The 14,642-nt window shown below is 54.2% G+C and overlaps 1 protein-coding gene across 1 annotated transcript; it reads left to right on the top strand.

The window, feature by feature from the left end:
* The first annotated feature begins 1,328 nt into the window (after positions 1-1,328).
* LOC121446421 (fascin) lies at positions 1,329-14,223 on the top strand. Its single transcript, XM_041649039.1, has 5 exons — positions 1,329-2,270; positions 11,204-11,360; positions 11,454-11,575; positions 11,798-11,965; positions 12,947-14,223. Exons 1-5 carry the CDS (start codon positions 1,439-1,441, stop codon positions 13,147-13,149), a joined length of 1,482 nt encoding a protein of 493 aa, XP_041504973.1. The 5' UTR covers positions 1,329-1,438; the 3' UTR covers positions 13,150-14,223.
* The last annotated feature ends 419 nt before the right edge of the window (positions 14,224-14,642 follow it).

Raw genomic sequence — 14,642 nt, 5'->3', positions numbered from 1 at the left:
TAATGCTTTCAGTCTTCGGACTTGTTCAAGGCTGGCCTTGAACTTGTAGCAATCCTCCTGCCTCTGCCTCCCATGTTCTGTATTACATGTGTGAGTTCACCATATCCCGGAATATATATCTTTTCTACAGAAGAGGGAAAGCTCAGAGGAAATCTCTCTAAAGTCACACAGCCAGAGAGGGTGGCTAGGCATTAACCTAATTCTTGATGACCTTTTCTGTGACCTCTAAGGGATTTCCCAGCAGGGATTGCTAGAGGCTTGTTTGGACTGACCTTTGCCAACTACGCTTTCTCTGCTTTCTCTTCGATGGTCCCTGGAAGGGACTGCCTGAGACAGGGATCCCCCTGAGGATTGGTCGGCCTGGGGCGGGGCAGGGCTAGAGGGCCACATCTTGTGGGCAGCCTGTAGTAGGGCCAGCATTCCAGAGGCCGGCCTGGCATGTAGGGAATGCCCCAAAGGCCTCAGTCTTCCAGAAACTCAAAGGGAAGTGTTCTTACATGGGGTGGTGGGTGGGTGCGAAGTGGTCTAGAACCATGAGGGGCTGTGCCATTCCAGGGAATTGTCCTGCTTTCTGATCTTCCTCATAGAGGCTGCAATTCCTGTCATACTTTTCCTGCTTTCTGATCGACCAGCATCTCAGGGCTTGAGCATCTTTCGGAGGAACGTTGGTCACTGACTTAGGCCACAATCACCTCGGTTTATTTAGAGTCAGCAGGGTAGTTGAACTCTATGCTGGCTCTGGATAGAAATCTCAGCTCCCGCGCAGGAGGCCCAGGCTGCAAGAAACCCTAAGGCGGGCGGGTAGGGCTCTGTATGTTTCTCCCTAGAGTCCAACGTCTGTTTTATCCCAGATCCCGTTTTCCAGTCTGTGTCTTCCGGTGTCTCAGGCCCCTTCAAGGAACATTTCTAAGACTACTTCCTGGTGCACCCTGGACCCCTCCCTCCATCCGGAACGCATTATTACCTTAAAGCTGGCTGATCCTTTCCATCTGCCAGGTTTGGGGGTGGAGTGCTCCAGGGTGGCCTCAGAGAGCAGGGGAAAGTTGAGGATCGGCCAAATACTGCAGTGGAGGAGCAGTTAAATGGACGAGTAAACACCCACGAGCCAGAGGTAGAAGGATAGCTAAGAGTTCGAGTCCAGCCTGAGCCACACAGCGACCTCAAGGATAGTCTGCACTACAGGGTGCGACCCTCCTTTAAAACCCAGAAAAACCCGCAGGAGAATCCAACGCAGGGGCCTCGGCGAGCTTGCAGAGCCCCCTCCCCTAGCAGGACGGCTAGGGGCGTGGCCTAACACAGTGACGTCACCCGCTTATAAAACCCAGGGCGCCGCCGGGCTGGCTTTGTGGAGCGCTGCAGCGGGCTAAGCCGTGCAGAACAAAGAAGGTCCCGCACAGCCACCCAAGCTCCCGGGGCCACCGGGCCGCCCTCCGTCACCATGACCGCCAACGGCACAACCGAGGCGGTGCAGATCCAGTTCGGGCTCATCAGCTGCGGCAACAAGTACCTGACAGCCGAGGCGTTCGGCTTCAAGGTGAACGCGTCCGCCAGTAGCTTGAAGAAGAAGCAGATCTGGACGCTGGAGCAGCCTCCCGATGAGTCGGGCAGCGCGGCCGTGTGTCTGCGCAGCCACCTGGGTCGCTACCTGGCCGCCGACAAGGACGGCAACGTGAGCTGCGAGCGCGAGGTGCCCGACGCCGACTGCCGCTTCCTCGTCGTGGCGCACGACGACGGCCGCTGGTCGCTGCAGTCCGAGGCTCACCGGCGCTACTTCGGCGGCACCGAGGACCGCCTGTCGTGCTTCGCGCAGAGCGTGTCGCCGGCCGAGAAGTGGAGTGTGCACATCGCCATGCACCCACAGGTCAACATCTACAGCGTCACCCGCAAGCGCTACGCGCATCTGAGCGCGCGACCGGCCGACGAGATCGCTGTAGACCGCGACGTGCCTTGGGGCGTCGACTCGCTCATCACTTTGGCCTTCCAGGACCAGCGCTACAGCGTGCAGACGTCGGACCACCGCTTCCTGCGCCACGACGGGCGCCTGGTGGCTCGGCCCGAGCCCGCCACGGGCTACACGCTCGAGTTCCGCTCCGGCAAGGTGGCCTTTCGCGACTGCGAAGGTCGCTACCTGGCCCCGTCCGGGCCCAGTGGCACCCTCAAGGCTGGCAAGGCCACCAAGGTGGGCAAAGATGAGCTCTTCGCTCTGGAGCAGAGCTGCGCTCAGGTGGTGCTGCAGGCGGCCAACGAGAGGAACGTGTCCACGCGCCAGGGTGAGTTGGGGACATGTCCCCTTCTTAGGTCCCGATAAAGTGCACAAAAGCATTCCCCGACTCCTGCATCCTTCTGTTTCCCGATCTCCCCGTGCGCTTCCGTTAGGCCCACAGGCCTCTATGCCCCGCCTTGGGGAGGTGGTCTTCTGTTTTGAAAAACCCGGTCTCACTGTGTAGCCCTGGCTGGCATGGAACTCTCTCTGTAGACCAGGCTAGCCTTGAACTCGCAGAAATCCTCCTGCCTCTGTCTCTTGAGTGCTGGGATTAAAGGCATATGCTACCACCCCCTGTCCGGGACGTGCACTTTTGCCGGGAGGAGGTGACGTGGGGTGCGGCCTAGCACATCCTAAAGCAGTACTGCCCACCTCCCCGACCCCTTTTGGGGGCGTGGGGCTCCCTAGACCTTGGGTAGATCTTCTCTGTCCCCTTTTCCCAATCTGGGTTGTCCCTATTCGTGGGCTGATCCTCAAGGATAGGTTGCCCGCGGTCTTGGGAAGGAAGGTTTCCCCCTTGTCCATTTCCTCGTGCACTCTTCCTCCTGTTCCGCAGGCCTTTGGCCAGAGGGCCAGGGGACAGTCACCCCTGCTCTTCCTGCCTTTCCTGGCGAGGTGGTGGAGGTTTGGCGGGGCTTTTGATCGCGGCGGGGTGTGCGGGGCGGGGTCGGCACTGCTATGGGGAGGGGGGGCGTCCACGGGGGCTGCCCCTCCCCCACCCCGCCTCCCTTCGCTAAGGCCTGGCGCTCCGGGCCGCGGCCTTTGTGAGCAGGGGGGCGGGTCGCCTCGGCTGGGCCCTCCCTCGTCCCCTTTGTCCTGCTAGGGCTCTGCAGATGGGAAAACCAGATGCAGCGGGGCTGGGGGGGAGGGGATAGACTTAGGCGGTTCCCTCTGCGGAGGAGCCACCCCTAACAACCCCCCCCCCCCAGCGTCGTCCTTGGTCCTGGGTCCTGTGCGGAGGCGCGGAGCGCAAACGCCTGGGTCTTCCTTCGCACCCCGCCAGGCGGGCGGCGTGGCCCGGGTGGGTGGCTGCGCGCCAGGCACTCTTGCCCTCTCGTGCACACCTCGCCGTCCGGCTCTTGGCCCTGCGAGTGTCCAGCTCGCTCTAGAAGCCTCTACCCTCGAGTGAACCGGTCCCCAAGGCCCTGGCTGGGAACAATCGTTTGCAACTGGATCTTCCCCATCCAGGGCCTCTAACAGGCTGGAAGGCCATTCCGACCGGCATGGGCATGGGCGTGCCACAAGTAGGCGCCTCCTTTCTGGTGTATCCCCTATTTTTTTGCCAAAGGGTCTTTGCTGTCTACTGGCAGGCGCTTGTGAGATCTCGCTTCCTTGGGTGGGAAATTGGGCTCCAAGCCTTGGAGATAGCTGGATGGGAGCTGAGTCTGTGGCGAGGAAGACCCCCCTCCCCCAATGCAGAGGGCTAAGCCCTGGGTGGGGCCTGCCTGAGTTTGGTTGAATTAACGCTCAGAAAGGTATAGCCGTTTGCTTTAGGTTACACAGTAAATCAGCAGCAACATGCTGCACTGGGTGTATTTGATTCCAGAATGTTCTCTCATTTTACACACACACACACTCACACTCCAACGCGTGTCCGCTTCTCTTGTTTCACATAGCTGGGTGAAGGGAGTCAGAGTTCCCACCTGTTTAGCAAACACTGAGATACAAGAGAGAGTAAGTGTCTCTTGGGAACGTGACTGGCACGTAAAGCAAGATTGGGGGTCCAGAACCAGGGTACTAGATGATCGGGGTCAGAGGTCCTTTCTGAGCATACATGAGCTGCCCCAGGAGAGTGGACAGAAGTTAGCAGGCATCAATTGTATGTATGGGCTGGTCTTGCAGGCAGAGGGCTCAGCCTGTGCCAAAGCCCCGGCAGGGAGGGGCAGTGAGCAAGCCCTGCATTTCTGGAAGGCTGGAGGAAGTCAGCCAGGGATTTGGGACTGGAGGGAACCCTGCAGATGCTAGGGACTTCCTAGCATAGAGATACTGGCTCGCTGTGAACTGTGTCCAAGGCTTGCTGCCCTGGGGAAGGTTAGGTGACCCTTGGGGCCACGAAGGAGCTAGAGGGTGTGTTTTTGCGAGCCTGGGCAGGTATCATCTTGAGTGTCCTGATTGTGCGTGATTCACGCTGATGGGGCAGGAGGGGGCGGAAATTGGAGGTAAAGGGAACGTGGGGTCATGGTTAGACCTCTTCTGTCCTCATATGTCGGGGTCTGAGCCTCATTCCCATGTCAGCCAACTCCTCCCCTTGCTTTTTGGGGTGAGCTGTTGGGTGGGTGTGCCGGGGAGGCCATTTTGGGCAGGCCTGCGTGGCAGGGAGGCGGGACTGCGCTTCGGAAACACGTGTTGGGAACTGCTGGCCAGGATTAGGGGGAGGAAATCCGCAGTCTGGGGTTGTGAATCACCCTTGCTGAGTTGCTTCCCGCTCCTCGGCCTCAGTTTCCCCATTTGTAAAACGGAGGTACTTGGGGCTAGGCTTTGTTCCTTGGAGATGGAGATCACATGAGAGGAGTGAGTAGTACCTAACTCAGGATTGGGGGGGAGGGTACCCCCAAATCCCCACAAGCCCTTGCTGGCTCAAGAGACCCCTGTTGTGTCTTCCTACACTCCTCAGCCTCATTCACATGTAGGGTTCTAATCCTTGAGCATGTCTTTTATTTAGAAGGATCTTGTCCCCACCCTTCCTAGGGTGGCTGGCTGAGGAGTAGAGGGTGAGGCTGGGCTTTGTAGGATGTCTAAGAGGTCCCCATCCTTGGCAGGAATGGCACAGTTTTGACCACTGAGTAGACTCTGATGGGGTGAGGTGAAGTCTTGGAGGATTCTAAGCTAAGCCCTCTTCCTAAATGAGAAAGATGGGTTGTGGAGGTTGCTTATTTGGAACAAGGCAAGAGAATCTGGCAAGTTGCTAAGCTCAGGAAAGAGGGTGAGGGTTGGGGGACCCTCTGAGTCACCACAGCCTGTGAAGCTGGAAGATAGCCACGCCCCCTCAACGCCCCCTCCCGTGGGCTCCTAGGAGCCTGTGACTCAGGTTTTCTGTGCTGCCACTGTTGGAAAAAAAAAAAAATCCCACAGAAATTCTGTTACCATGGCAACGCAGCTCCAATGTGATTCCAAGGCCAAGTGGGACCTTTCCCCCACTGGGCTGGGCCTTGGAGGGGCCTCTCTGCAAGGGGGCTAACTGCTTTCCCAGCCCTTCCTGCTGAGTTGGGAGGACCCCCTGTCTCATTGGCAACAGGCCTTCACATCCTTTTGGGGTCCCAACAGAGATGGTCCTTTTTGACAGGGTAGGGAAACTGAGGCAGAGAGGGGAGAAAGCCTTCTAACAAAGGCTGCCTGGAGGCCACCTTTGGTGCCTCACCAGCCTCCTAGGCCTTTTGACACAGATTAGATGCAACAGGCCCTTTGTCCCAGTACCTGGCGATGAGAGCCAGATGCTGGCCTGGATGAGTGCTTTTTGTCCTCATCAGGATGACTTGGTTCTCTGAATCACTACAAGGCTGAGGTTGGTGTCTGTCTGTCCCCTGCACTGCCCCACCTTGAACTCGGTGCCCACAACTTCTTGACCCTTGTTCAGGGATGGCTAGCATGTGGGGAAGCCGACTCTTCTGACTCCTTAAACCCGCTCACCTTAGTTTTGGTTTTTGTCTTGAAGCCCGTCTGGTTTTCAACTCTATTTTCCTGCCTCAGTCTTGAGTGTGCTGAGATGAGGGGCCTGGGCCACCAGTTCTGGTTGGCTTCCCACCCCCTCCTGCTCAACGTATCTTGGAACAGCATTCTGCGCCTGGGGTGGCTGGGAGGGGCTTTTCTTTTTTCTTTTCCTTTTTTCCTGAGACAGGGTTTCTCTGTGTGACCCTGACAATTCTGGAACTCACTCAGTAGACCAGGCTGGCCTTGAACTCAGAGATCCACCTGCCTCTGCCTCCCAAGAGCTGGGATTAAAGGTGTGAGCCACCACTGCTGGGCAGCTTCTATCATTTGAGAGTTAAACTCAGAGATCCGCCTGCCTCTGGCGACTGTGTGCTGGGATTAAAAGTGTGCTTTTCTCTTATTGTGGGAATGTGATGTTGAGACTTGAGGCCCTGAGCAGGACAGGCAAGTACTCTACCAATGGCCACACCCTCAGCCCCTCCAGGAGGGGATTCTAGACAAATGCCCAGTCACTGACCCACACCCCCCAATGCTGGCTTTTTTTTCTTTCCTTCTTTTTTTCAAAATAAAAATGTAATCTAATTTCCTTTATGGAGTTATTTGTATGTGGGGGTGTTTGTGTAGTGCATATAATTTGTATGTGGGGTGTGTATAGTGTATATTATTTGTATGTGGGGGCGTGTGTATGGTGTATATTATTTGTATGGGGGTGTGTATAGTGTATATTATTTGTATGTGGGGGCGTGTGTAATGGTGTATATTATTTGTATGTGGGGGCATGTGAATGGTGTATATTATTTGTATGTGGGGGCGTGTGTATGGTGTATATTATTTGTATGTGGGGGCGTGTGTATGGTGTATATTATTTGTATGTGGGGGCGTGTGTATGGTGTATATTATTTGTATGTGGGGGCGTGTGTATGGTGTATATTATTTGTATGTGGGGGTGTGTATAGTGTATATTATTTGTATGTGGGGGCGTGTATATAGGGTCACAACATACACATGAAGCCCAGGGGATGACATGGGAATCAGTTTTCTCCTTCAACCAGTTGGGCTCTGGAGATGGAAGTCTGGAGGCCTGGTGACAAGAGCCTTTACCCACTGAGGTCCCAATGCTGGCTTTTACTGGCTGTTCCGTCACCCTATGGATTCCTTGCCCTTGCTGGCACTGGGTGTGGCTGTTCGGCCCAGTGGGCTGTGCTGACTCAGCTTTCCCTGCACGTGGCAGCCCAATTCCAGGCAGGCAGAGGGGACAGTGGGCAGCACCTCACATTCACGTGGCCAGCTGTCTCCTCAATGCTTAGCAGTCTCTAGTATGGGCCAGGGACAGGAGCGAGAAGGTTGAGCAGACTCCAGTCTGGAGCTGTGGCTTCAGGGTGGCCACTAGCCTGAGAGGGCCTCTCTCCCCTCTACCATGATTCAGTGGTAGACCCTGTGGGGACACTGGGTCAGGATCACGGGTGACCCACCATGGAAGCCACACCTGCTGATCCATAGGTCTAGAAGGGATTGATAAGGCATGGCCAGGCATTTGTCCATGCCCACTCCTGAGAGCCAAGAAGCCTCTTGGTCTTGCTGGGTGACTTTGCCTAGGTCATGCCACCTCTCAATCTCATCTCCCACTCTGTGGGGTAAAGATCCCAGCTGCACAGACAGCACAGACAGAGACATCGTTGGGTTAGGGTGGCACTGGTACACCCTTGGGTGGATTGTCAACTAAGGATGGGCTCCTAAGGGCAAGGGTGGCGTAGGTGGCATCTGCCATCTTCTACTTGGTCCATGCTTCATAAAGACAAACAGGGAGCCCGGCAGAGTACACTGTGACCTGGCTGAGGATATTCTAGAAACGCGTCTGTCTAGGACCCAAGACCCTGCTTCCAGGTGGAGTCAAAGCCAGTGTACAGAGCATGGTGGCGGAGAACGCCTTGGGGGCAACACCTTATTTGGGCTCAGTGGGGTCATGTGACCCAGAAATTGTGCAAGAACTCAGCAAGCCATGCTTGGGGTGCACAACTATAATTCCAGCACTCAGGAGGTGGAGGCAGGTAGATCTGAGTTCGAGGCCAGCCTGGGATACACAGTGAGATCCTGTCTCCAGCCAGACCAAAAACGAGAGCTGGCAATGGAGAGATGGCTCAACGCTTTATAACCCCTTTTTTGGAGGGGTGGAGCAAGGTATCCTCTCTATAACCACTCTGGCTGTCCTGGAACTCACTCTGTAGACCAGGCTGAACTCTAACTCAGGAGTGCTGGGGTGAAAGGCGTGCGCCACCACTGCCTGCCTCTTGTTCTCACCAGCACTTACATGGTGGCTCACAGCCATGTGTAACCCAGTTCCAGGAGATCTGGCCTCTGAGGGCACCAGGCACACGTGTGGTACACACCCCTACAAACAGGCAAAGCATTCAGACATAGAAAATACAAGAAATCTTTTCTTTCTTTTTTTCTTTCTTTTTTTTTTTTTTTTTTGAGTTGGTGGGGGACAGACTGACCTCCAACTCACAGAGATCTGCCGGTTTCTGCCTCCCGGGTGCTGGGATTAAAGGCATATGCCACCACTGCCTAGCAAGAAATCTTCTTTAAAATTAAAGAAAACCAATTTTAAAAAGAGGATGTTTTAAGGAGGCTGCCTGTTCATTCCTGGCTACTCAGCCATGAAATAATCACACAGAAACTGTATTGTTTAAATCACTACTTGGCCCATTAGCTCTAGCTTCTTATTGACTAACTCTTATATTAATTTAACCCATTTTTCTTAATCTGTATATGGCCACGTGGCTGTGGCTTACCGGCTAAAGTTCCTGCATCTGTTTCCAGGAGCTCCATGGCTTTTCTCTGACTCCACCCTTCTTTTTTTTTTTTTTAATATTTATTTATTTTGTATACAATATTCTTTCTGCGTGTATGCCTGAAGGCCAGAAGAGAGCACCAGACCTCATTACAGATGGTTGTGAGCTACCATGTGGTTGCTGGGAATTGAACTCAGGACCTTTGGAAGAGCAGACAATGCTCTTAACCACTGAGCCATCTCTCCAGCCCCGACTCCGGCCTTCTTCTTCCCAGCATATAGTCTAGCTTTTCCCACCTAGTTCTGTTCTTCCCTGCCATAGGCTCAATGCAGTTCTTTATTTATTAACCAACACATAATAATAATAAATAATAAAAGCAACCCGCAGACAAAAGGACCTCCCACAGCAAGGGAGAGGATGGAGGCTCAGTGGTCCTGTCTGGGTGGACATGTCCACTGGCCGGCAGATGCTACGGAGCAGGGTGAGGCTTCCGTGTTTGTGGCTGGCGGGGACAGGCTTAGAGTATGATTTCATCTTTAGCCTTTTTGAGCATTTTTAGGTTTTCAAAGGGATGTGTGGTTTTGTGTGTGTGTGTGTGGTACTGGGGGTGGAATCCTGGGCTTCCCACCATGCTGGGCAAGCACTTGGCCACCGAGTTATATTCCCTTCCCCTGTACATTGTATTTATTTTATTTGTAGCCTTGGCCGAGAACTCATTACCTAGACTAGGGTGCTCTCAAACTCAGAGATTCACCTCTGCCTCCAGAGTGCTAGGGATAAAGGCACGTGCCACCACACCCACCTTCTTTCAAAAGAGGTCCGCTTCAACCCGTGGGCCTCTGGCACACTTGTATGGTGAGGGTGGTGGCCCCCGAACTGTGGCAAAGGTTTAGATGGCAGAGTCAATTCCCCTTCCTCCGTGTTGGTCCCAGAGATCGAAGTCAAGTTGTTAGGCTTGGTGTTGGTAGCAGGTTCCTGCAGCCCTTGTGTGTGTATGTGCAGGGGGTGGTGGTAGTGTTGTCTCATGTAGCTCAGGCTAGCCATGAACTTCTGATCCTTTTATGCAGTTCTGGGGATGAACCCTAGGACTTTGCCCTATTTTATTTTCTGAGATAGGGTCTCACTTATAGCTGAGGCTACTCTTGCCTCCTGAGCGCGGGGATGATAGGCGTGGGTGGCAGAGTATAGCTCATTCTTCATATTCTTTTACTTTTACACATCCCCTCCACAGGAAGCCGGTAGCAAACCCCCTTTTGCCAGCACCCCACAATGTGACATTCTGAAGAACCGGCACCATCTGTGTGTTTATTCAATGGTTTTGGTTGTATTTAAAGCAAACTCCCGACACTGGGGCGACTTACCCGGAAACGCCTCCATCTGTACCTACGAAACCAGGCCTACCTTACATAATGGCAGCAATCTTTAAAACCAGTCTCGGCCACAGGAGAGTTCTCTTGCTTGGCTTTAGAACATCTTTGTGGGTGGTTCGTTTTGAAGTTTGAAGGCTTCCTTCCTTCCTTGTCTTTGGGGTGCTAGAGATTAAAGAAACGCACCAATGACTGAGCTAAATCCCCAGTTATATATATACATATACAAATATATATATTTGAGAGTTTCATGTATCCTGGCTGGCCTGCCTCAGTCTTCTGAGGACTGGCACATTCAACTTTTCTTTCCTTCTTTCCTTCCTTCCTTCCTTCCTTTCTTTTTTTCTTTTTCGAGACAGGGTTTCGCTGTAGCTTTGGAGTTTGTCCTGGACTAGCTCTGTAGCCCAAGCTGGCCTCAAACTCACAGAGATCTGCCTGCTTCTGCCTCCTGAGTGCTGGGATTAAAGGCATGTGCCACCACCGCCCAACTGATTTCGACTTTTATTTTTTCTGTGTGTACCTCTAACACGGAGCCTAGAGGTCAACATTGGATACATCTCTGTCATTCTGCACTCTGAGATGGAGCTTCACTACGACTCTGGATGTCCTATAACTCACTGTGTAGACCAGGTTGGCCTCAGAGACACAGAGATCCACCTGCCTCTGTCTCCTGAGGGTCCACTCTGAATTTGAGACAAGAATCTCAGTTGAATATGGGGCGCACACCTTTAATCCCAGTACTTAGGAGGCAGAGGCAGGCAGATCTGTGAGTTCAAGGTCAACCTGGTCTACAAGAGCTAGTTCCAGCACAGGCTCCAAAGCTACAGAGAAACCCTGTCTGGAAACCAAAAAAGAAAAAGAAGAAAAGGATGTCTCAGTGACCTGGAGCTGACTGGCCATTGAGCTCCAGGATCCACGTGTCTTGGCTTCCCTGTGCTGTGATTATGGGCCCTGCTGCCATGCCTGGGTTTAATGTGGTTTCTCGGGATCCGAATTTAGGGTCTGAGCACGTGCCCAGTGCGCAGGTACCATCTGAAGGATTTGAGCCACACTCGAGGAAACCCTCTGCCCGGTGGTGTTCTGAGTGTGGGTGAGACAACAGTGGCCTGATTGGCTGGGGTCCCCCTCTGCAGGAATGGACCTGTCGGCCAATCAGGATGAAGAGACTGATCAGGAGACCTTCCAGCTGGAGATTGACCGGGACACAAGGAAGTGTGCCTTCCGCACCCACACGGGCAAGTACTGGACACTGACGGCAACCGGAGGGGTGCAATCCACTGCGTCTACCAAGTGAGTGAAACCCCGCCCCTGAGTCACGTGGGCTGGCTGCGTGCCAGGCAGCCTGCTCGACCCTATGCTGCCAACCCTCCTCCTCTTCCCCAGGAATGCCAGCTGCTACTTTGACATCGAGTGGTGCGACCGGCGCATCACCCTAAGGGCATCCAATGGCAAGTTTGTGACCGCCAAGAAAAATGGTCAGCTGGCCGCCTCCGTGGAGACAGCAGGTAGCCGCATGGGCATGCACCCCAAGCCTTAATGTCTTAGAGGGATGGTCACCGCATGGTCAATCACCTGTCCCACCTGAACCTCTCTGTGTGTGCAAGCCTTCCCTTAGGTTGGTGTACCCTCAGGCTGGCACCTTAGCTTCTTGAGATCCTTCTCTGAGGTATGCCCTGGCTGACCCATCCCTGTTGCTATAAACTCAATGGCCCCTTTCTCTGTGACAGGGGACTCTGAACTCTTCCTCATGAAGCTGATTAACCGCCCCATTATTGTGTTCCGTGGAGAACACGGGTTCATTGGCTGCCGCAAGGTCACGGGCACTCTGGATGCCAACCGCTCCAGCTACGATGTCTTCCAGCTGGAATTCAATGATGGTGCCTACAACATCAAAGGCAGGTTCTCTGGGTGGGGCTACTTACAACCATTCACGGTCATAAGGGAACGTGTATCCTATGGCCATTGGGGCTAGCGGCTTCCCTCCTTGTATGTAGAGAGAACTTTCCCAGTCTGTCCCAGGCACCCTGGGGATGGTGGGGAATGGCTTAATCTGGGAATCTGAGGCAGGAGGATTAACTAGACAAGAGAAGAAAGGATGAAAGATGGAAGATAAGGATATGACACCTTGACTGTAGGACCAAAACTAGAGTGAGAGGACCCCAGCAGTCCAGAGGTGGTAAGTTGGAATGGGACCCTGTGCTGTGAGTGGTCTTGGCAAGGCAAACCCCCTTCTTTCTTTACAGTGCTGAGGACTGAACTCAAGAGCCAGAGCCCAGCCCCTCACTGGGGGATTCTAGGCAGGGGCTCCACCACTGAGCCACACCCCAGCCCCTCACTGGGGGATTCTAGGCAGGTGCTCTACCACTGAGCCACACCCCAGCCCCTCACTGGGGGATTCCAGGCAGGTGTTCTACCACTGAGTCACACCCCAGCCCCTCACTGGGGGATTCTAGGCAGGGGCTCTGCTGCTGATCTACATCCCTATCATCTGTCTGTCTGTCTGTCTGTCTGTCTATCTATGGTGGAATATGATTATGTGGCCCTAGCTGTCCTAAAATTTGCTTTATAGACTAGGCTGGCCTAAAGTCAGATCTACCTGCCTCTGCCCCAGGATGCTGGGAATAAAGATACACGTACCATCATGCCCAGCCCCTAACCCCCCCCCCTTTTAAGTTTGGAATGAGGTGTCAGGAAATGTCCCAGAATGGCCTTGAATTTTAGATAATCCTCCAGCCTCGGTATTAGGATTGAGTATTAGCGTTGTAGGAGTGTGCCCCACGTCCAGCTGGCCACACTCGGTTCTGAGGCTGACTGCGGGAGGGAATATTAATCCTTGGGGTGGGAAACACAGCCTGACATGTAGTTGCCCTCCCCAGACTCCACGGGCAAGTACTGGATGGTGGGCAGTGATTCCTCCGTCACTAGCAGCAGCGACACCCCTGTGGATTTCTTCCTGGAGTTCTGCGACTACAATAAGGTGGCCATCAAGGTGGGCGGCCGCTACCTGAAGGGAGACCACGCCGGGGTCCTGAAGGCCTGTGCGGAGACCATCGACCCCGCTTCGCTCTGGGAATACTAGGGCCACCTGCCCTCTGCGGGCCACTCATCCAGTCCCTCCTGCTATCCCCACTTGCCAGGTGGCCCTGCAGCAGGTGGCAAACCCCTTGCCTTTCAAACTGGAAACCCCAGAGAAAATGGTGCCCTTGCCTGTTGCCCTCTGTGGGTCCCCTCCCCCCTAACTCTCTGCTCCCCGAGGGTCAGCGGCTGCAGACTGTCCCTGGGAGGAACTTCGGGTCCCTCTGCACCCTTCTTTGTCATGGGGCATGCTGGCACCTTTCTTCTGAGCCTTATTTCCCCAGGAAGTGGCCTAGGAGAAGTTGGGGAGGGCTCATGAGGGAGCGGCCCCATCCCTGAGCTTGTAACTGGAAGCCCCTCCCCTGGAGATCACACCTCTTTCTGGTGTACCTGTTCTGGCCCCACCTGGAGGCAAGCCTTTCGTGGGACTGAAGGCAAGTGTGGCCTGGTTTGCCCACAAGTTTTTTTTCTGGATCATGGCTGGAGAGCGGTCTTTGTCGGACCCTGCAGAGGTCCGAATTGGCTCCCTGACTCAAAACTAGCTGGGTAGCACTGCCATGTGGCCCCTGCACACTCTGGGGTGGGGGTGGGCCTTGCTGACATCTCTCCTCTTCACCCTGGCCTGACTGGAAGCAGAAAAATGACCAAATCAGTATTTTTTTTTTAAAGGAAATGTCACTGTTGAAAGGGCCCCAGGCAAACTTGCCTGATTGGTTGTAGCTGTGAGTGGTCTTGGGAGGAGACGCTTGACACCTGGCCTCCCCAGTGGGTTCCCTTCCTCCTTCCCTCCTGCCTGCTCACCCCCAGCCCTGGCCCTGTGATTGGTGCTCCATGTCATCCTGACATCTCGGGGCTCCTGGGGTGGGAGAAAACCAGGTGTGTCCCTTCCCGGGGAGCCCTGGAGTAAACCTCAGGGGGGCCCTTCCCAGACACCTCATTCTACCAGTTCCCCAACACCGTGCATCTCACTCACTTGGGGTGTCTCGGTCTTTTATTTTTTGTAACTGTCCTTTGTATTAACTCTGAAGACCCGTGATAGTAGCTTTGAACTGGAAAATAAAATAATGCCAAGTCTGCAGCCTGCCGCATCTCACGGAGGAAGTGGGTGTGGGAGTGGGCCGAGGGTTGCAGGGAGGGAGCCTGCACCGATGGTCAGAGGACAGTCCCGTGTTCACAGCTCAGACCCTGGTGGCTGCTGCAGGCGCAGTAGTAGCCCTGTGCTGAGAAATGGCTAAATGTGGAGCTGCTGGGTCTAGCAAGCTGGATCTTTATTTTTTTATTTGTTAAATATTTATTTATTATGCATACAATATTCTGTCTGTGTGTATGTCTGCAGGCCAGAAGAGGGCACCAGACCTCATTACAGATGGTTGTAAGCCACCATGTGGTTGCTGGGAATTGAACTCAGGACCTTTGGAAGAGCAGGCAGTGCTCTTAACCACTGAACCATCTCTCCAGCCCCGAGCTGGATCTTTAAAAGTGCAGGCCAGGGTCAGG

Source organism: Microtus oregoni, unplaced genomic scaffold (genome assembly GCF_018167655.1).
Source record: "Microtus oregoni isolate MIOR12 unplaced genomic scaffold, Mior012 000003F_ref0000135, whole genome shotgun sequence".
Classification (NCBI taxonomy): Eukaryota; Metazoa; Chordata; class Mammalia; order Rodentia; family Cricetidae; genus Microtus; species Microtus oregoni.
Note: the sequence above shows the minus strand (reverse complement) of the source record. Positions and strands in the feature narration are given on the sequence as shown.